The sequence below is a fragment of the Sminthopsis crassicaudata genome, chromosome 1 (assembly GCF_048593235.1).
Source record: "Sminthopsis crassicaudata isolate SCR6 chromosome 1, ASM4859323v1, whole genome shotgun sequence".
Taxonomy (NCBI): Eukaryota; Metazoa; Chordata; class Mammalia; order Dasyuromorphia; family Dasyuridae; genus Sminthopsis; species Sminthopsis crassicaudata.
This window is the reverse complement of record NC_133617.1, coordinates 260,345,606-260,369,474: the sequence shown is the minus strand read 5'-3', so window position 1 is coordinate 260,369,474 and position 23,869 is coordinate 260,345,606. Positions and strand designations below refer to the sequence as shown.

Here is a 23,869-nt window from a genome sequence, read left to right as displayed (position 1 = left end):
GATTCTTAATCTTGAATTTATAAACTTCTTTGCAAATAGATATTAAAAACTATTTCCATAAATGTAATCTTAAATATTTAATTTTGTTCATTCAAAAATTATTTTGAGGGGTCCATAGGCTTCACCAACCCCTGCTCTAACTATTATCTAGCTGGGTTTTGCTCAAATTAATCATTCCTGGACTCAATTTCAATTCTAAAACTACCTTCTTTAAGAAAAGAGATTTGTTCCAACATTTTCCCATAAATGGACTATAGTGTGCGTGTGTGTGTGTGTGTGTGTGTGTGTGTGTGTGTGTGTGTGAGACTTGCATGTGCTGGTCAAGGAAGGAATAGTATTTTCTCAACTATTTTCAATAGATATGTGGTAATTTATAGAATTGTGAAAAATAAGTCTATGTAATGTAAATAACAAACACAAAAAATTAAAAATTATTCTTCTGTATGACAGAAGTATATTTTAAAATGGTGTACAAATTAATGCCAATGTCAGCTTTCACTGTCTACCTGAAATTCATCCTCCTTTCTTGGAAGGAACAGCTGCTCCTTATTATCCTTGCCAAGAAGTAGTGGTCCAGTAACTCCCTTGTCTCCATACACCCAGAGGGTAACATTGGCTTGAGTCCCTGTGTTTCCTGTCAGCACCAGCACCTGCCATTCATCATCTGAGAGAAGAACCCTGTCAGTGGTGGAGGTATTACGGATTTCTGCTGTGGGAACAATGACAAAAGATAACATTAGTAGCAGAGCAGATGAACCATCAAGTTAGTTGTGTCATTTGTCACAAGGGAGCCCAATGACATCAAAACTAAAAGGAGTCTATTATTACTACTCCAGGAAAACTCTTGGAGATTGTTTGTGAATTTTTTCATCTCTTAAGATTCATATTTGGTAAAGTTAAATGCCTGTACAGGTGACAAGGAGCAATAAATAGCTGACATGTCCAGTCAACTTTTACTCCCTGTACATTAATGCAATTTTGGACAAATTCTTTCAGCCTGTCTTTTCCTATTGATTCTTTCTTAAATTGCACTAAAATATATCAAAGACAGTAACAGAAAAGAAAGATGCACATGTAGATGAGAATAGAAAATAGCAAAGTAGAAATATAAAAATACCTTTTCAGAAAATGAATAGATAAAAGCAATGTCCTAGAAAAAAAAAGCATAGACATTGGAATTGAGAAACCTGGGTCCCAAATCTGCCACTAGCTGAGTGATCTGGGGACACTTCACTTGACTGACTCTTCATTTCCTTATTCATAAAATTAGGTGTAGATGATTTCAAAGGTCCTTCCTAGGTCTAAAAATCTCATTCTCTCTCAGCAGCAATTTTTTCTACCAGAAGGAAATTTGAAGAATAAAACTGAATGGATTTGACACCAAAGAAAAAAATATTTTTCATACTTGTAGTTCTCAAATAGAATAATAAATTTCCTTGTTTCTTGGGACATATCAGTCTATGTATCAGATGAACAAAGTAAATCTCCGTCAGCTAACATTCTTAGTTGTCTACCTTTTAATAATTCACATTTTTATTTTATTTAGTATCTACTATGTGCTTAGCCTACAATACTCAGAAGATACATTATATACACATTATACATTTTATATACATATATATACAAAATGTGTGTATAATTACATATATACATATATGAAGTTTGTGCTCTTAAGTAACTTTTATTCTAGTGGGGAAGTATAGGCAGCAAGACATGACAGATACTACAAGATAGGAATATTTAAGAGTTATAAACCAAAGTACTTTTCTCAAAATAATTCCATGACATCTTAGCATTTGAATTTTATCGCTGAGAAATTGATCCTCAGGGAGAGAACATGATTTTCCACAAACACATATAGGTACTAAGTTGGAATACTAACTCCAAGTGCTCTATTTGGCAACTTTAGCCATTTCTTTTCAAAGTATTTTCATGAAATGAACCCCAGAACTTTTTTAATTAATACATTCTTAAAGGAGGTGCTATCATGTGAATATTCAAGGGAATTGACCAAAGAAGGCAATAGTCATTTTAGAAGCAGCAAGAAGTGAATGAATTGATCTATGTGGCTTCTCAAATCCTTTCACAGATGAGTAATTGGTTGTTTGTTTTTCTTCATTTTGAAGAATATCAAAATGACATTACTATGTTGGAGTCATGGTGCAATGTACCCAATTGTAGATGCTCAGATCAATACAAGTTCAAAAAACTCTACCACAACTTAAACACAAGAAATTCATATGAAGATTTGGAGTGGAGATGTCTCTAAATTTGGGCAACTGCAATACTGTTTTGCTCATAGAGCACAGTGCCTTCTTTGATGTGGGAATATCATGTAGAACAGTTCTGTGCCAGTGTCTCCCATGTCTCACAATCAATGCCAAAGTTCTTCAGAGAGACTTTGAAAATGTCCTTCCATCACTTCTTTTGACCTCCATGTGAGTGCCTGTTCTATGTAAGTTCTCCATAAAATATTCCAGTATCCTGGAATGTCACAGTATGCTGTCCAGGTTTCAGAGACACACAACAATGAGGTCAGCACGATGGCTCTGCAGACCTTCAGTACCATTGGCAGTCTAATAACTCTTCTATCCTATATTTTCCTTTGGAGCCTCCCTTAAACTGAACTAACTCTGGCAATGCACACATCAACCTCATCATTTATGTATACACCCCTGGAAAGTACACTGCCAAAGTAAGTGAACTTATCCACAACAAACAATATTCCTTCATTTGCTATAACCAATGACTCCATATGTGGACGATGTGGTACTGATTAATTATTGAGCTAAAATTAGCGTAAGCAGCAGAAAATCTATACATACTTTGTTGCATTTCAACCTCAGAAGTGCATTGAGTGTACAACCATCTGAAAACAAAAAACATGCACCAATCTCCAACCACTCTAGTCTTGGCTTGTGTCTTTTTCAAGTTAAGTAATTTACCATCAGTGTGATGCCATTTTCATCCTTGTTGAAGGTATGCATCATTGAAAATGTCAATGTTAAAAAAAATGGGAACAAGCACACAGCCCTGCTTCTTCACTCCATTGGTGATTGAGAAAGCACAAAATCATTTTCCATTATTCATAATCTGTGCAAGTATGATCCCATGAAACACACAATTTTGATAAACTTCTTCAAGCAACCAGATTTTGCCATAATTTTGTACAAGTCCCATGACTGAAAGTATAATGGGCCCTGGTCAGATCAATGAACACTGCATACAGACCTCTGTTCTGCCACTCAAATTTCTCTTAAATTTGTCAGGCAACAAATACCATATCACCTATTGCTCATCCTTTTCTAAATCCATACTGACTCTCAAGTAGATGACCATCTTCAGGTGAAGAATCAGTCTGTTAAGGATGCCTGGCAAAAATATTTCCTGGTGTGACTAAGAGACCCCACTGTGATTATCATAGGACAATCTATTGCCTTCACCTTTCTAGAGATAGATAATGAAGGGGATAACCTCCTTTTTGCCATATAAACCAGTAAACTTTCATCTGCTTTTGTATGAGCAATGGACCTTCTGTCTTATAAATCTCAGCTGGAAAAGAATCAGTACCAAGCACTTTACTACACAAAAGGCATTGAAAACCTCTTTTTCAGTTGGAAGTAAAAGAGGAATTCACTCCAACCTGAGATAAATGGTCAGTGGTTTTAGTATTGATTGATGATAGTCTGTTGAGAACACCATAGAAGTGTTCAGCCTATCTTTCCAGTGCCATGTCCTTATTACTAATCAATAGGGCTCCATCAGCACTGAGGAAGTAAAATACACTATAGGTCTTTGACCTATAAATAGCCTTCAGGGCATCATAAAAATGCTTTGGATTGTTACTATTAGAGTAAAACTGAATTTCATCTCCCTTCTTACTGATCCAAAAATCTTGTCTCTCTAAACTTCACTTGCACTTTATTTTTAATGGAGTTAAACAGTACTTTTTTAGAGACTGGTGAGCTATCCTGCTGATATATCCTGAGGAGTTTTCATTTTTCATTTAGCTTCTGAATTTCTAATAATTTTCATCAAATCAGTCTTGACATTTGTAAGTGTTCTGATTGATCCAGAATAAATGTGGTGCTACACAATAAATTTCTGAAAGCCATCTATTCCTTTTCTGCTCTACTGCTGCCAATTGTGTTTTGGTTCAATTTTCCCCTCAACTTAGCAACAAACTGGTACAGCTTAGAGAAGACTCTGAGCTGTTGACATTAAGCCTTCTGATAAACATCTTGCCCTGGGGCAGCTGCTTTGATAAAATGTGAATATTTACCTTGGAAAGGATAAGTCTATGATCAGTTCAGCACTTTGTAACACACACCTTCATCATTCTAACATCCTATCTTTTTCTTTACAATTACATAGTCTATTAAATACCAGTGTTTGCTATGAGTGTACATCCATGAAGTTTTATTGCATTTAGGAAACAGAATACAGTGTTGGTGATGAGAAATTCATCAGATGCACAAATCTTCAGTAGTAAGTGACTATTGCTATTGCTGTTTACAACTGTATTCCTCCCAAGCATTCCCTGTGATGTCTGGTAGTCTATCTCTACTCTTGCATTAAAATCAATCAGAATTATTAGTTTGTCATCTTTTAGCCCATTGATGATGAGGGTCTCCAGGTCTTCATTAAAATGTTTTTCTCTGAAAATTTATGTATCCTCAACATACTTTGTCTTGGTGAGACTGACGATGCACTGACGATGATGATAATTATTTCCTGCAAATGGTAATTGCATTGTCATGAGCTTGTCATCCATTATGTTTGGTAAGCATACAATTTGTTGACTAAATTAATTTTGATTGCAAAATCTATGTCAGCTTCATGATGCTTTCTTTCACTATAGCCATTCTAGAAAAACATATTTCTAACTTCAATTTCAATAAACTGGCCTTCATTTACCAACTTTGTTTTACTCAGAGCTGCTATTTGGATGTGATACCTGCTGAATTCTCTCACAACAAGAGATGTTGTTCATCTTTGAAGTCTACTGAATTTTGTGTTTCTTGTCAGATGCTTAGATGGTAAAGTGTGAAGTCAGAAAGACCTGAATTCAAATTCAGTATCAGACACTTACTAGTTTTGTGACCCTGGCAAGATACTTAACTCTGTTTGCCTCAGTTCATCTTCTGTAAAATGAGCCAGAGAAGGAAATGGCAAACTACTCTAGTATCTTTGCCAAGAAAACCCCAAATGGAGTCACAGAGAGTTGGACATGACCACAATTCATTAATAGTTTCCCTAATATTCTCTTTATGGATATAGGATGTGCTCAGGGAAGACTAATATATTTGATGTGAAACCTGTTGACCCTTTTCAGGACTGCTTTCTACTTTTGGTGTCCACCTGATTCACTGCAGGAAGCTGGAGCATGCACAGTAGCCTTTTTGGCAGATGGGCTAAACTAGGCAGAGAGTAATCAAGAGGTCTCAAACCCTTTGGTGAGTTGAGGGTGGAGTATCTATCCCAAATATGTAAAGACTTCCCCCAGCAGAATGGACAGAAGATAATAATTTGTAATAACCTTACCTTTGGATTTGAACTAATACTTTTGTTTGCTCCTCTCATGTACTTTATATATTATTTTGTGTTATAGCTATTTGTATCAAAGATAGTCAAAATAATGTCATAGCTAACCCTTAGCCTTTCCAAGGGTACTCCACTTACAGTAAGTCCTCGATCTATTTGCTGAACTAAAATAAACAGTGGCCAAAAAATAATCAGACATTTCCTAATGTGGTAAATTTACTCTCAGATATTATGCAATCCCAGTCTCCTTGGACTTGCTAGGTTTAGTAGTAATCTGAACTAGGCAGCCACTTAGGTTCCACTTCATATGACTACAAAAAGCTATAGTGCAATCAAATATATCTTCTACTTTATAATAAAAAGTCAGAGCACAAGGGCACTTTCTACTTGGGTTACAGTCATTGATAAGATATTATGGCATGATCTGCAAAGTAGAACAATGTATTATAATTTATGTCATTCCCAATTAAAAATGAATATAATCGAGTAATGTGATCTTTTGGAAACAAACAGAAGTCCATTAGTCTCAAGCTATAAATTTCTCCTTCTGGGGAATCATAAAAGTGGAGGCTTTTGTTGACTAAGGACTAAAAATATTCTGTATTGAGAGGGCATTTTATGGCAATTCTGGGTTAATTGACAAAACACTCCTTCAGAGGTCTCACTGTTTAAAATCTATTCAAAATAACATTTATCCCAATTGCTTAGAAATGTTCTCAGTTAGTGTGACAGAATATTTCAATTCACCACCAATCATATGATAGTAATGATTCATTTTCCCTTTATGCCATCTTATAGTGGCTCTGGGACAGGGATTATATATCATAAATCTGATTATGTATAACTTATTTGGCATTTTGGCTTTGTGTTTTTAAAACATGTACTAAATTCAACATGTTAATTCCAAAAACTGTCCCAATTGTCTTTGACAATGAGTCAGAGAAATAGATAATAAACTAACTAATTCCACCAATTCATAGGTTAGGTCAAGGTTAGGGTCAGCCTTAAGGGCAGAGCACCTAAGGAAACCTAAGCAATAAGGAGATGTCATCAAAATGGCAAGACCATGCTCAAGAAAGTTGATTTATACTGAAACCTAAAATAGCAATTGAAAACCTGGGGGTTTGCATCAGTCTATACTGTATTTTGTAAATAAAATTATTTTTGAGACTCCAATTCAAATGTATATAAATGTATAGGAGTGAAGGACATGAAAATAGAAAAGGCATGCTCTCCCTGTGTATTTCACAATGCTGAGATCTCAATTTTGCTAAACCTAATATGAACAGGCAGCCAAATCCATTCACCAGCTTTAACAACTTGCATTGATCAATCAATTGATGAATCCAGAAATACTTATAAAATACATACTATATACCAGGCACTGTGTCAAGTGCTGAAAAATATAAAATATCTGCTGAGAAGATTAGTTATATACAAAGCTAAGAGAAAAAGCTAAGAAATGAATGGGAATATTTTTAAAACCATCATGACAGGCTGGAATCCTGGGTTGAGAACAGCAAGAAGAAATTTAAGATGGATGAAAATAAACCCTTGTGATAAGATCTTTTTATGATCTACATCATAGGAAGAGCAGCCTGGACAAGAAGAAACTAAGGAGAAATATTACAGCTGTCTTGAAATATTAGACAGGTTGTCATGTATAGGAGGGAACAGACTTGTTTTCTCTTACAAGAGAAGAAAAATATCAATTGGATGTGTACTCAGTGTTGAAGACTTGGCTTGGTTTAACCAGAATTTATGTTTAAAAAAAGATCTGATGGTTGAATTTGATCACAGATTTAAAATGCAATAATATGATATGGCTAATGTGATATGGCTAAAATCAAATGCAACCAGCCTGCATTAATAGAAGTAGAATTTCTACAATAGGAAGTAGTAACCCCATTGAACCACATCTGTAATGTCAAGTTCACACCTGGACATGCTATTTTAATAATGGGCAAACTAGATTGCTTCCAGCAAAGGTGTCTAAGAAAATGAGCTGTTTAACAACATTTCATACAAGGACCTGGAGCTATTTAGCCTGAAGAAAGGAAGAATAAAAAGAGACATAATATTGTTTTCAAATATTTGTTCTATGTTGTCCAAAAAGCAAAAACTAAGAGAGATGAAACATTAAAGGAACTTGTTTTCAGGACAAATAAAGAGAAATTTTACAGTAATGAGAACTATCCAAACACTAAGCAGATTGTTTTCTGAAGGTAGTGAGTTTTCTATCACTAGAGGTATTGAGACAGAGACTAGATGATCACATTTCAGGATTTCTTTAGGAAAATATTCTATTCTATGTAAAAAAGACTAGATAACTTCTGATATTTCTTTTAATTCTAAATTCATGACTCACTGAAATTTTCACTACTGCCAAACTATGATTAAGAACTTGAGCAATTATTAAGACACCCATTATGTACAATAAAATGTGCTAAATGTGGAGAAAAATACAAAAACAGATAAGCTATAATACCTCCTATAATGGATCTTGTGATGTAGTGGGAGGTAAATATTTATATGGTTAACTTACTAAGTAAAATAATACACAAGTCCATAACAGGAGTACAAAACCACATAAAATCAGATGACAGAGCATTTGTAGCTAAAGGCAAAGCAATGTGGGAATAAACTATCAATATGGTGTCAGAAGATTTGGGTTAAACCTTGACTGTCACTAAATCTATGTGTTCTTGAATAAACTAGTCCTTTTCTCTGGAACTCATTTTACTCATCTGAAAAAGTATGTCATTGAATTAAGTAATCTAAAATTTCTTCCCAGATTTAACATTGTTAAGTATGATCTATTAGCTTTTAATTTTTAAATTTTTATCATTCTGAATTTGACAAGACACCAAAAAAATATTTTCACATGAAAATAAAATAACATATGAAATATAAATCTGATTATGTATAATTTATTTGAGATTTTGGTTAAGTTATCCCAATTGCCTGTGTTTCCCCCGAATCTTTCTGTTTCCTTCTCTGCATTTTTAAAGTACTTTATGAACATTCTTTCCTTTTTTTTCATTCTTTTCATCATTATCATGAGTACTCTTTTCCCCTCCAGAAATAAAAGTCCTACTTTGTAACATGTTAGCATAGTCACTCAAAACAGATCCATATATCAGTCATGACTAAACATATATTTCTTATTCTATAGCTCTAGTATATCATTTTCCTATCAAAAAAATGGAAAGCATGCTTCTTTGACAATCCTCTGGAATCATATTAGGTCATTGCATTGTCAACTAAAAACAATTATTAAGCACTTACTATGTACAACCCTGTGCTAAGAACTAATAATAAAAAGAAGAAAAAAATCAGTCCCCACCTTCTGTGTTCACATTTTAATGGAATAAAAAGCATGAAAATAACTCTCTCTCTCTCTCTCTCTCTCTCTCTCTCTCTCTCTCTCTCTCTCTCTCTCTCTCTCTCTCTCTCTCTCTCTCTCTCTCTCTCCCTCTCTCCCTCCCTCTCTGTATGTGTGTATAAAGAGTATATACTATTAAAGTCAGTGAATAAATCAAATAAAAAATTAATGGATAATATCAAAAAGGAAACTATTGCTTATTGGAAGAACTAGGAAAGTCTATCTGCAGAAGATAAGATTTGAGTTGAGACTTGAAGGAAGCTCAGGAAACTAGTAAACCAGAGTGAGAAGAAAAAAGAGCACTAATCAAAATTCTTTTTTTTTCTTTGTTAAATAGTTGTTTATTGGAAAAAGTGGGCTGAGGAGGGGGTCACTAGATTCACCAGAGAGCAACAAGACCACACAAGTTAGGAGTGATGGGAGAGGTCAGCACAAAGCTCTGGGATCTCAGCCTCTTCCTGGACTGTGAGGGATGGCCTGGAGTGTTAGGGCATACCCAGATGGAAGGCCTTGACTTAGTAGGCATGGTTAGAGACAAAGAGCGATTCGCTGGCTGCAGCTCCTGACTTTCCACTTGGAGTATACTTGCCTTGAGCAGCTTGGCTGTTAGCCGTGGCCCACTTAATATATTCTTCTTGGGCAGCCTCGACATTTTCCTTCTTTCTGCCCCAGGTTTTAAGGGCAGATGCCTGCAGGGCTCGGCCATAAGAAAAGGTCAGGGCCCATGGCTTATGCAAGGGGCAGGTGTTGATGGCATTGAGGTTGATGGAGGCATCCTCCTCACTCTGATCCCCAGAAAGGAAGGTGATACCAGTGACTGCAGGAGGCACAGTCCAGCGAAGGGCAGTTACAGTTGCCATTGCAATCTCCTCATGTGAATACTTCTGAGTACAGGCATGGCCAGCAGTGACCATGTTAGGCTTCAGCAAGGTCCCTTCCAGATAGACATGGTGGTCACTCAGAGCCTTGTAGACAGCAGCCAGAACCTTCTTGGTGACATACTGACAACACTTCAGATCATGGTCTCCATCAGGGAGGATCTCTGGCTCCACAATGGAGACAATACCATTTTGTTGGCAAATGCTGGCATCGGGCCAACACATTGGCATTCTCCATGATGGCAAGTGGGGAAGGTGTATTATGCCCAAACTTCAGAACACAACGCCACTTGGCAAATTCAGCCCCATCCTTCTTATACTGGGCACAGCGCTCACTCAGCCCATCCAGACCTTGAGTGGTAGTCTCGCCATTGGTCCCTGCCAGGGGCACTACACCTTTGTCCACCTTGATGCCCACAATGCCACCCTTTGCCTTTATGACTTTGGTGAAGGGACGTCCATCATCAGCTTTCTGGTAGAGTGTCTCATGGAAAAGGATAACACCTCCAATACAGGTGTTCACTGGATCATCTGCTGTCAGAAGTAACTGCCTGTAAAGGCATCGATTTTCTTCTGTGTTCTCAGTTCCAATGGATTGCAGTCGCTTTGCAATGCTACCAGTGGACTCATCTGCTGCCAAGATTCCCTTGCCTGGAGCAACAATTCGGTGAGCTATGTCACACAGTTCTTTCTTTTGCTCTGGTGTCAATGCTGGGAATTGGGAAGACATGTTTTCCTTGGCTGTGTTGGTAGTTTCCTGGCCTTTGGAAGCGGGCTGCAGGCCTCAGTGGTGGGCTTACCGGCAAGAAGAAGACTGCTTATGGTCGGAGCCGAACTTCTGCCTAATCAAAATTCTAAAATCTTTGAAAGTTGTTTTCCTTTCTAACAATGTAGCTAATAAATAAATTGTTCTACTGATTCTTCTTTCTTCATTCTGCAATAGTTCATTCAAATCTTCCTAGGGCTCTATGAATCCATCTCATATCATTTCTCATGATGCAATAATATTTTATTATATTCAAGTACCATAATTTGTTGTCATTGCCCAATATATGAGCTACGGTTTCTAGTTCGTCTCTATTTCAAAGAGGGTTGTTATGAATATTTTTGTATTTATGGATTTTTCTCTTCTCCTTCTATGATTTCTTTGGGGTATATGTCTAATAGTGGTTTTTCTGGGCCAGCATAGTTCCATATTCCCTTCAGGAATAACTATTCCAAATTGAGATATTAGTATCCCTGTCCTTCTTCAGTCACTTTAACAACTGTAATTTTCTATTTTTATTATCTGCTAATTTAATGAATATGAAGCAGTCTTGTAGTTCTTGTAATTTTCAGGTCATTTTTTTATTAGTGATATTGATGTGGGTTATAGCCCCTTTAAGATTCCTTTCTGATTCCCAACCCCCATGGCTGATCTTTGATTCACAAATCCTGATCAAAAGCACCCTTTTGAATTCCAGTGGGAGATATCTGGGCTATCCCAGCCCCCATTGATCTGAGCCAACTTGGGCTATTCCAGCCCCCATTCTGATGATCTGCTCAGGTTTCCCAACCCCCACCCCAAGCACAAACAGCTTCCTCCTTATCTAAAAACCCATTGAATTCTATTCAAATTCTAGTCCTGGCTGAAGCTCAAGCCAGAGGCCAACCTGGGACTCCACCCGTGAGCCCCTTCAGATTACTAAAAGCCCCCTATTATAAAAGGGGCAAAACTGGAGTCCACTCTTTGCAGAAGTCTCAAACATGGCATCCTTACACATGTCAAGGGTTTCTGCCCACCAGACCTATAGCTCCAGTGTCCTTTTATCTCTACCCTCAACTTTACTAAACTTTATTTCCAAACTCCACAATAAACCTCTTTTTATAAATCTAGATTTTTGGATGTGTAAATTCCTTTACAGAGGACTCTTGCGCTGCTACTAGACCTCATTTAACTCTGTATCCTTGCACCGAATCCAAAGGGGTTTCAGGGGAGCTCTATTTGACTCCCTGTACCCTGAGCCTGCCACTAGACCTCAATTAAACTTAATTTCATTTAGATACTTCTTATCTTGTTCTCATCAATATGAACTTTTCTATGTGGTTGTTAATAACATGGTTTTCTTCTCTTGAGAACCAGTGTACATCTTTTGACTGTTTATCTGTTGGGGAGTGGCTCCTGTTCTTACATATTTGAATCATTTCCTTACATATCTTGGATCATAAGCTTTTATTGGGGAGAGTTAATAAAAAGATTAAATCTTAGTTAATTATTTCTCTTCTGATTTTGATGTACTCGTTTCATTTGGCTAAAAGAATTTAATTTTATGTAATCAAAACTGTTTATTTTATCTTCTGTCATCCTCTTTTCTTTGGTAAAGTAGTCTTTCCTGATCCAAAGTTTAAAAAGGTATTTTCTTCTAGTATCCTCTACTGTGTTTATGATGTGATTTTTATTTCTACCATAAGTCATATATCCATTAGAGCTTGCTGTGACATATGATGTGAGGTGTTTGTTTAAAATTAATTTTCTATGATCTATGATTCATAAAATGCTTCATGGAGAAGGTAGTATATAAGCTGGTCCTTGGATCATGGACAGAATATCAATAAGAAATTTAATATGATCCTAGTATATGATATGACTGCTGAAAAAAACTAATATAACCTTGGGCTACAATAATAAAAATAGGGTCCAAATCAAAGGAGGCAGCAATTCCTTTATATTACAATTTCATTAAAAGCAAAATCTAGACCCCCAACCACTGTCTTTAAAGAAAATAGGTGAAAGAAAATTGTCAAATTCATTTTGCTCAATTTTATTTACTTTATATGGTCATCAGATGAGAGTTTAGATTTGGAAGTAAACTTAGAAGCCAATTAGTCTAACCTCCACACTTAAGAAAACTTTTTTTTAAATCATTTAAACAGCTAAAGGAAAATATAAATTGTAATTCCATTTCACCAACACAGTTATATGTAAACAAAATTATAGCTGTATGATAGTCTTTTTGGTTTTTTGGGTTTGTTTGTTTTTTTGTTCTCCTTGCTTCTAGTCTCCTTCCTTTTTAATGAACTTAGATTAGCTATAAGGATATCTAAGTAATATGCTGGTTAAAGTACCAGCCTGTAGTCAAGAAAAACTGAATTCAAATCTACCTCAGGTAATTAATAGTTGTGTGACTCTGGACAAATATTTATTTGCCTCAGTTTCCTCATCTGTAAAATGGGGATAATAATAGCATCTATCTCCTGGGATTGTTACAAGGATCAAATGACATAATAATTGTAAAATGCCTAGCATGGTGTCTGGTACATGATAAGCCTATAAAATGTTATCATTCTTATTCTTATTTTTAATTTATATTCTGACCATGTTACCTCTCTGCTGAAAAATTCAGTATTCACTACTACCTCTAAGGCAAAATACAAAAGCCTTAAGTCTAAATTTGAAACTCTTCACAATCTGGCTGCCATATTCCAAACTTATTTCCTATTAATCCATTTCATTCAATCTACATTATAAGTAAATCAACTTCTTAGTTGTTTTTCAAATTCATGCCCCACTCTCATGCTACTTACTGTACAGGCTGTCACATACATTGCCTCTTTAGACAAGCTCTTAGCACTCATAGTTGCCTTCAAGAGTCATATATCTCCTATATAAATATTTTCTTGATTTCTCCATTTATTAGAACTCTCTTACTTTTGAAAATGCTCTGATTTTTCTTATATTTTTATTTGCTGTGTGATCGAGACCTTCCTTTCCCTTCTTCACCAATCTAGAAAGGTAATGTTCTCTTTGAGAACAGGGGTTGATTTGGTTTTGTCTTTGTATTCTGGGCCTTACAATATAACAAGCATTTGATAAAATGTTAAATGATAGGAAAAACAATGAATTAAGCTAAAACTAACAACATAGTAAAACTATTCAGGATGCCAATTATGTCAGTTATATATTTACTCATATACATAAGGGTCAGTATTTTAAATTAGTAAAAACTATGAAAAATTATTAATTAGGAATTAGGAAGGCTTTATTAGTACTTACTATTTATTTATACTCTAACCCATTTGGTAATATCTAAATGGTAGTCACCTCAAATAACAATCATTTCATATAAAAATGAATATGATCCCTAAAGTCTCTGAAAATACTAAAAATGCTTGATTTGCACACACACACACACACACACACACACACAAAGAGAGAAAGAGACAGAGAGAGGGAGGGAGTTCTGGTTGATGTAACCAGTTTACTGAAATGTGAAGTTTAAAGTTTTAATATCATATAAAACCAATTCATTTTCTTTTAAGATTTAAAACTTATAGAAAAAATTCCATATAAAAAGACACCAAATATTTTCAAATGTAGTGACAAAGCAAATAAATATTTTTGACTCTATTAACAGTGACTAACTATTTAATTAATTAATTGCACAGTGACTAATAATAGCTGGCATTTATATAGTATTTGTAGGGCTGCAATATGCTTTGTAATAAGAATGTCACTTGAACTTTACAACAACCTTGTAAAATAAGTGCTATTTCAGAAATGAGAAATTTGAGATAGATTTAATGATTTGACCAACATGGCAAAACCAACGAGTAATATTTAAATTCAGGTTTTCCTAACTCTGAGTCCAGAATTCTATCAATTATACTGCCCAGTTGTCCTATAATTGCATTTTGTCTCTTATATTTGTACCTTCCTTTCTTTCTTCAACTGCTTTATTTTTTCTTGGATTATTGAAATTACTTTTTAACTGGTCTTAAGGCCTTCATTTCTTCCATTTGACATGCTGCTGATAGTATGTCAATCTCATAAAACATATGTTAATCTCCCAAAATAGTTTCTAATCTAGTGGCAGAATTGTGTTTAGAGTGGGATAGTGCCATTAGAGGGATACAAATCAAGTGCTTTGAGTATTTTTAGCAAGGAAATATCACATCTGATTGAAGGGGACATAGAAGAAGCTTTGTTAAAAGGTGGTATTTGAAATGAACTCTGAAGGATGTGTAGCTTTCACAGAAAAAGAGCTGGGCACAGGATTAGGAGAACCTTCCAAAAAGGGAAAACCTAAGTGAAAGAGGGAAGCATAGAAACAAAAAATTATGGGACTTATTCCCATAACATAGTGAGAATGTGTTTTGTGGGTTAGGAAAAAATAGGAAATATGGCTGGAAAGTTATATTTTGTCCAGATCACAAGTGCCATTGAGTTTGGATTTACTCCCTTAGGCAGTGGGATAGATGCAACTAAAGGATTCTGAGAACATTCTCCAATTGGGAAGCACCAAGTATATAGTAACTTACACAGAAAAGTCTTTTAATAAATAGATGTTGGATTAATGATTGAACAATTTACATAGCTTCCTTTTCTAAGTATCCTATCACATTCTTATAAAACAGGAGATAGAGACTGTATCATATGCACTTTTCAAGATAACTAGGATGAGCTAATAAAAAACTATGTCTTCAACCAATATTAATCAAAGAAATCTACAGTAAATGCAGAAAAGTTATCCAGGTCTTTTAATCTCATCTAGGGTCATATTCCTATTAAAAGCTATTTTCCAGATATAAATTCATACAGTTTTAATGAATATCAAACCTTTAAAAAAATTAATATTTCTATTCCCACAAATGAAGTCATTCTATCTTGCTACTACTGAGTCTTAATGTGAATAGATTTTCTAAAATCTTGTATAGGATTAAAGTCCAATTCTGATGCTTTATCATGGAATAGATTTAGTCCTTAGTTCCAAAAAGTTAGACAAGCTGAACATCTTAAAGTTCCCAATAGTTGGAAGTTTTAAAATTCAAGTCCAGTGACAACTTATTGTCTAGGCATGCCAGGCAAGTTGGGATAGGCTCATTAAAGTTGGCAACAACATAATACATTTTATCCCAATTATTTTTAATACATTCTACTAAGTCAAAAAAGTATTGTAATTATCTCTTATGACCAGAGTACCCATAATAATGATAGCACAGGTTTCTAAAGTATGTTTCTCAGATTCAAGTATGCAAAGGGATCTTAGAATTTGTCTGGCTCATTTTCTTTTCCAATGTAAGAATCTTTTCTACAGAATCTCTGGTAATTGGCTATCCAGTGTCTTCTTGAATACTTGCATTATGAGAAATCTAGAACCTGAAGAGATAATCTAGTCTCTTGTTCAATAGTTCTATCAAAAAAATTATTCTTGATATTAATTGAAAAACTACCTTCCCATAGCTCCCATCCACTGGCCCAAATTCTGATCTCTGGAACTACAAAGTCAAATTTAATCCCCTATCCACAAGATCATATCTTAACTTTCTGAGGACAGCTATCATTTTTCCTCACTTCTTCTAAACACAACATTTTTTAATATGGCATCATTTCCAGAGTTTCACTTTACTAGTCACACTCTACATATTTTCTAGAATGTCAATATCATTCTTCAACTCTCATACATTTGAATACACTATTCCACAGCTCAAGAAAATTAATTAACACCTTATTGTCTTTAGGCCAAAATGCAACTCATTGTTGGCAATCCAACTCCAACCTGCTTTTTGAGGTTTAGTCCACGTTACTTTTTTCCATCCTCTCAATTTTCTAAGTCAATACATGACCTGCAGGGATCCTTGACATAGTCATAATGACACTACTATACTAAAGTATAAAGAAATAATTATCTGTGTAAATTAGAGAGTATCCTCAGGGATGATAACCTAGATTTTTGGAGTATTTAACTAATCAAAAGATATCTACTTGCCATATCATTTAATTCAATTCTCCTATAAAAGTCACTAAGTTTTTCTTGAGGAATAATTGCTGTTAAAACAATGAAATATTTTGTTTGCCAAGAGAACTGACTTACCAAACTTCTTCCTTTTGTTCCATACACTATGAAGTGTAAAGATCATTGAATTTGAAATCAGGGGATCTGACCTTGAATCCCAATTCTCTTATTTACTATGTAATTCTAGATAAGTCATTCATCTAGGCCTCATTTCTCTCCTCTATAAAATGAAAGAGTTTGAGTTCCAATGTCTCTTCTAGGTCAAAATCCTATAATGCTTTGATCCCATATATGGGATAACTTACCTATATCCTGATGGACATAAGTGTATGTCAGGAACCCAATATCCTTCTTCCAGTTTCAACTTGGTTCTGTGTGACTTTGGCCACATCATTTACCTCTGAAAAATAAGATGACTGAACTATATAGTCTCTGAAGTTTATTCCTGCTGTAAATTCATGATCAAAGTCTCTGTTATCCTATGGCTCCCCCAAACAGCTTTCTCAGGCAGCCAGATATTACCTCTTCATCTGAAGATTAGGCAGATAGAATTTCAGAAAGAAAGGAGGAAGGAAACTGAGAATGTTGCCCAGGGCTCAGAGGAGCAATGGATAAGCAGCATGGAAGAACTTTTATGCTACAGGAAGCCAGACTAGAGACAGAACGTAGATAAATAACAGAGATAGACAACAAAAGTTGGTATCATTTGTTTTCAATGTGAGAATAGCAGGCAGCAATAGGCAAGCAAACTATTTTGACTAAGAGAAAAAAGCTAGCCATGTAACCTAGGCTCTCTTCTCTAATCTTCCATGTGTAAATTCACAAGAAACTAATGGTTTGGGCAAAAATTCAATGTGGTGTTTTTGCAAGAGCCTTGTCATGTGCACCCATCCTTTGGAATGAATTAATATGGATGAATGAAGGCAAACATTTCCACTCCTCCCAGCTCTTCAAAAGCACTTTTGGAATTAAAGAAGCAGAAAATTTTCAAGTTGAAAAGAACCTTGGAAATCATTCAACCAACCCCCTCATTTTATCAGAGAATAAAGTAAAGTCTCAAAGGTCTTGCTCATTCATTTAACACAAATTAATTAAGCACCTATTCTATTAAAGACATAATGCGAAACATGGTAAGTTACTCACCAAAAACAAAAGAGAAGCAAGGACTGGACTAAAACTCACTCCACCTAACTTCCAATACAATATTTTTCATGATACCACACTGCCTCAACATTCCGTATGAATGATTTCATTTTATCTACACTTACTAGTTTCAAAATCAAAAAAAACAAAAAAAAAAAACAAAAAAAAAACCCAAAAAAAAACAATGTTAAGCATCTTCCTGAAGAACAGAATCTTTTTAGAGTGAAAGGAACAGAACCAGGAGAACATTGTATACAGCAATAGAAATATTATTCTAAGATTAATTGTGAATGACTAAACTATTCTGACTTAAATGAACATTCAAATTACCTATGAAGAACTTATGAAGGAAAATTAATTGATTTATGGAAGTATGTATATGCTTATATACACACAAGGAAAGAAGACAAACTCAAAATGTAATAAAAAAGAAGGAAATTTTAAAAGAAAAGAATTTTAATGAATATGACTTTCAGTTAAGTTCTCTCTTCCTCCAGGAATTGCTAGATTTTTTAAAAAACTAGATCTGTGATACCTTGTTTTAAACACATACACACACACACACACACACACACACACACACACACACACACACACACACACACACCATTACTATCACATCCCATCTCCTGAGGAATTTCTTCTACCAGTACAGATACCTGTTTTGCTTTTAGAAAGTTGAAGGTATTTTCCTTAAGTGGGTTTTTAAGGAATAAAAATTTTAAGGAAAATAAATTTGCCTCAAAAAGAATTTTTCTAAAATAATATCCATTAACATATTTATACACAGTGAATACTTAGCTTTTTTCTCATTACTATTTAGCTTCAATTCCCAGTGTCCTTCCAGCATAGGTAATATTAAAGATCCCAGTAGAAGTTATTTTCTAGGGGACATATGACTTATGCTTTCCTCTGAGCTTCTAGAATTTGTGCTCTTTGTAAGAACCCTAATTTGAAAAGGCTTACATTCATCATAAGGTCTAGATAGTCAGTTTTCAGAAGTGACTTGCCCTACCTTATCAAAAACATTACTGTCTCCACGCCAGGCAAAGGCCAAGACAAAAACAGTGTTTGTCACAGCTGACAAACCTATATAAGTCAGAAAATTTGAAAAGTGTTCATTCTGAAGTAATTTCAACCAACCCTGCTGTTCACAGTAAGATCTTACATTTATTTTGTGCTTCCCAACCTGATTGGGGCTTTAGCACTTCATGACTTTTGTAAAAAGTTTTAAGAAAACAACTTCATGTTCCTGAAATACTGTCTCATTTCATTTTCTAAGAGGCTTCAGTGGACTCTTGATATAATCTGGGAGTAGAGGCCCAAGACTGTTTAACACAGCAAAAATGGGTTTCTTTTGCAGCAATGGAAGATATGGTAAGTACCACAAAAATGTCCAAGCTTCCCAGTGAGATGCACTATGTTGTCTGTCCCTCTGCACACAAGGAAGATTGCCTAGGGCAGAAGTTCTTCATCTTTCTTGTGTCACAGATGCATTGAGTGATTTGGTGAAGTCTGTAAGTCCCTACTCCGAATACAATGTTTTTAAGTAATTGAAGGAATGCTAAATTTCAATTAGAGGTCAGTAAGAAAAAAAAAAATGTAATTGTCTTTCTGAACCAATCTAGTCATGATCTGAAATATAGTCATGGGCTTCTTTGGGCTCTAGCACAGGTCACTGCACAGCTGAATTATTTCAATAGACTTCTGGTTGTTCTTTCTGCTTCAAATCTCTTCTCACTCCAATCCATCCTACAGCTGTTGAATTGATCTTTCTGAAATACAAGTCTGACCAAGTCACCTCCCTACTCCAATCAACTCCAATGGTTCCCTATTGTCTCCAAAGTAAAATATAAAATCACCTGTTAGGTTATAAAACCTTGTATAATCTGACTCCTTACTACCTTTCCAGTATTCTTACACTGTGACTTGACTACTCTGTATTTACAATATAGTAACATTGACTTCTTTGTGGTCCCTCATACACAACACTACCCCATCTTTCAAATGAGCATTTTTATTTGTTGCTTCCTATATCTGGAATTCTCTCTGTCCTCATCTCCACTTCCTGCCTTCAGTGGCTTCCTCGAAGCCTCAGCTAATGACCTACTTTCTACAAGAAGCCTTTTCCAGTCCCTCTTAATGCGGATACTTTTCCTCGGTTCATTATCTCCCTTTTATCTAATGACTAGATTGTTAAGTTGTTTTTCATTGCATGTTGTCTCTGCTATTATACAGTGAGCTCCTTGAGAGTAGGACTGTTTTGGTTTTGTTTTTTTTCATTCTTGTATCCCAACCACTTAGCACTGTGCCTGGCATATAGTGAGTGCTTAATATATGCTAATTGATTGATTAACTGACATAAATGTTAGTTGTTATTTTGAGGGATGACTAGGTTTTCTTTTTCAAACTAAATCATTTAATATAGGTAAACTGTCTTAGTGCATTATATAGAAGTTATAATATGTGATACTCTTGAAAGAATATACCTTAGTAGGTAAATGAATATTGAATTCTAAAGAGAGATAAATACTTTATGATTTATGTGTGGACAATGATTTCAAAGGATTTGTGTGATATGATGTCATCCTCTCAAAAAAGCCATTCTATGTTACCCTGTAGTTTGCCACAAAGGAAACTCAATGTAGGCAAAAAATAACAGAATATTATGTAAAAAAGTATTCCCTCTACCCCCTTATATTTCTCAGCAGGTAAACCTCTATTCAGACAGATATAACTACCGAATTATGTAGCATCTTAGTACATTTCAGTATTAATTGTAACTTACTTGAGGCTGGAGTGTGGAATGGGCTGCGGGCCATGCTCTGGGACTCTGCCTCCACTTGGTTCCCAAACTCTCTGGCCTTTTCTTCCTGTTGGCTAGCTGTTGCAGATGTTCCCATCGGTTTTTCCCTGCCAACTGAAATAAAGATTTTTTTAAGGATGTCATCCACACAAAGTCACTTATTTCTTCTCTGAAACTCGCCATATGTTCAGCTACACACACTAAGATCTGCTATTGTCACCATTTCAATGCTTTGCCAAATCTTTTTCCTCCACATTGCATAGTTACCAGAAAGTGCCTTTTTATTCTTAGCAGCAGGCTGCACGTGGATGGTATTCCAATAAAATCCATTCGCTGCCTTGAGAATGCAAGAAACAGGGCGGCACTGCTGTAGGAATCAAATGACTTTTTCAAAATGTAATTTTCTTATGGCTTCAAATGTTGCCTCCTCCAACCCCCTGGTGCTCTGCTTTTCCTAAAAAGGGACATTGACTGTAAAATGTCTTTCAAACAAAACTGCTTGTGGTCTTCTAAGAAATGCCAATGCAAAGCAAGAGAAAAATCTCTCCAATCTGAAAGAAAACACTCGCCACTTTACTTTTTTTTTTTTTTTTTTTTTTTTAGAATTGTATTATTGTTTTTGGTGCCTCATGCTGATAGCAAATATCTCTGATCAAGTGCATTTTTTTTAATGACATGTTCAATTGTTCAAGATCTTCATGTATGCGGGGTTTTGTAATAGGAAAAGTCATTTTCTGTGATAAAGCAAAGGGTTTTTTTTGTTGTTGTTGTTTTGTTTTTTGTTTTTTTTTTAATGGACAGGTTTTGTATATTACCATACTGTGGTTGTCAGGTCTTTGGAAATCTCAACAGCTATGAAATATCCTATACATGTCTGCTACTACATAAATAATAAATAACAAGAGCAATTTCTTAATAGTCTGAATGCAGTCAATAGCTTAGGAATTAAGTATATGTCAATGTGAGAGATCAGAATGACTTCCATTTCCTGCTTCATAGGAATTAAAGGTTTCCACGTTGTTTTTGATGCAATGAACTGTATAAGCTTGACCTCTTCAAAACTCTCCCTAAACATCACATAAATTACCCTTTCTGGACTCAAAAAAATACAATCACAAGTCAGTAACGAGCCTTAATATTCAAGGGTATGTAGAATCATTTTTCTTCTGGCTTATATTCATTTATACTCTTGTGACTAGATTGTTGTTTTACATGTTCTACTTTTCATGATTTGCCATTTCCTTCTCTAGTTCATTTTACAGATGAAGAAACTGAGGCAAACAGGGTTAAGTGATTTGCCCAGGATCACATAGCTAATAAAACACCAAGGTCAGATTTGAACTTCCTAAGGTGAGTCTTCCTGACCCAGGACTCTATATATTATGCCACCACTAATAAAGGCTAATATAGATAAAATGGTTTTTAATTGTAGAACCCTGAAATTGAATATAGCAAATTATTCACTTCTAAAAATCTCTCCAATGAAAACAGGTCAAACTAATATGTGATTCTTTGAAATAATGAATAAATTTATCAGACAATCCTTTGATTACTAATTTCAAATATATCAGAGCCTAGCTATATCCCATTATTATTATCAAGTGAAGGATATGCCCCTAAAATATTTTCCAACATTTTACAGGATTTACAATTCAGAGTTTGAATGGAAGAAATCTACCCTATAAAAATAAAGGATTTCTAAAGGTTTCTTGGAATACCTTAGAACTTCCTAAATAAAAATAGTAAACATTTTAAATTGTATGGCCTAAATATTCACCCTAGAAAAACCAAATGGATGAAAAATGTCTGTTGCCCTGAGTATGATTTGCATATGAGATCAATGGACCACCTACAGAATTGTTTCAGACGTACATTTATCATGGACAAACAAGGTTAATGAACAATGAGAAAAAGGGTAGGCTGGATTGTCTTTGGGAACTGCTTTTTATAACCTGATACTTTTTCTTTAATTAAAGGTACATACTTTTAACAATAATATTCATCTGGTAATGTTTCACAAGTGCAAATCATGGAATACCACAGAATTCAAGGTAAGGTTCAAACAAAAGACAATAGAGAAGGAAATGATAGGCATAAGTAGTAACAATATCAGTATCAGTAACAACTGCACAAAAGAAACTGTAAAAGATATCATCAGAGAGATAAATGACTTGATTAGTCATATGAGATAAAGAATAGCCAATGAGCAACCCCCATGCTCAACTAGTGTCCTTGGGATATCAGAGGAATTCAAGAAATGTTCTGATTATGACAGGTAGAGGATCTACACATACAAGGACACAGAGAAAAAACTGCACGGAACGAAACAGCATGGATGGTATATAATCAACATTATTAGAAGGAATAGCCATATTGATGAAAGTAAGGTTTACTGAAACATCATAGCAATTGTGTTAAAAGCTATATTCTATGTCTCCTGAGACTTTGAATGTGTCAATATTGTATCAGCAATTAATATCTGCATTCTATTTGGGAAATTGTCATTCATAGTGTAGTTTCATAGCTCCTTATTCTTAGACTCTACCAAAATTTAAAAAAAAATCTTAGAAAGGGGATAGTGATTAAAACCTGGAATCGTATTTTCCATGAAACATGGGTCAAGGTTTTTGGTTTTTTTCTCTTTTTTTCATGAATTTCTGTCATTTGAATAAGATAACCAATATAAAATGTATAATATAATATGAAATATAAATATATATATATAGGTAAATATATAATAAAATATTAAAAAATTAGGCATTCAATTTAAAATAACATACTTTTACCTACTCTGAAAAAAAGAAGAGCAAGGAGAAGAATAAAAGATCACCTGACTTTTAAAAGTGGAGAGTATTATTATCATCTCACAATTAGCTAATGGAAGTGCAGGGTCAAAGGGATTATATGTATATCAAAAACAAGTAGAAAGGTTTCTTAGTTGAGGGCCTATGTGGCTTGTAGAACCTAGAAGGACATGTTTCATGAAGTAATAATAACAATAATAATAACAGTTATTGTTAAAGAATTCTTTATGGTCTGCAAAGTACTTGACAGATATTATCTGTCATTTTCACAACCACTCTGAGAAGTAGGTGCTATTATTATCCTCATTTTGTAGATTAAGAAACTGAGGCAGAAATGTCAAGTGACTTCCCCAAGTTGCATGGATAATAAGTGTTAGAAGCTAGAACGAATCCAGTTCTTCATGACTCAAAATCCAGTTTTCTAGCCACTGTACTATCTGGTGGCTTATCAAAAAAAAAGTAACAAGAAATTAATAAATAGGAAAAAACATTTTCAAATTCAAAGTTATGAGTCAAGAGTTAGAGAACCAAAACTA

The 23,869-nt window shown here is 34.8% G+C and overlaps 1 protein-coding gene and 1 pseudogene across 3 annotated transcripts in view; both read right to left on the bottom strand.

Annotated features, from left to right (window-relative positions):
* Positions 1-23,869, bottom strand: part of LOC141549101 (lipoxygenase homology domain-containing protein 1-like) — a 598,160-nt gene that overhangs the window by 392,985 nt on the left and 181,306 nt on the right. For 2 of the 3 annotated variants that reach the window (XM_074278423.1, XM_074278441.1), the window contains exons 18-19: positions 20,512-20,643; positions 507-709 (exon numbers count right to left, since the gene is read on the bottom strand). In XM_074278423.1, coding sequence (XP_074134524.1) covers positions 507-709; positions 20,512-20,643 — 335 coding nt within the window. The remainder of the gene's footprint in view (positions 1-506; positions 710-20,511; positions 20,644-23,869) is intronic. The other variant, XM_074278432.1, reaches the window with a different exon arrangement.
* On the bottom strand, positions 9,289-10,599 carry LOC141549091 (fructose-bisphosphate aldolase A pseudogene; annotated as a pseudogene).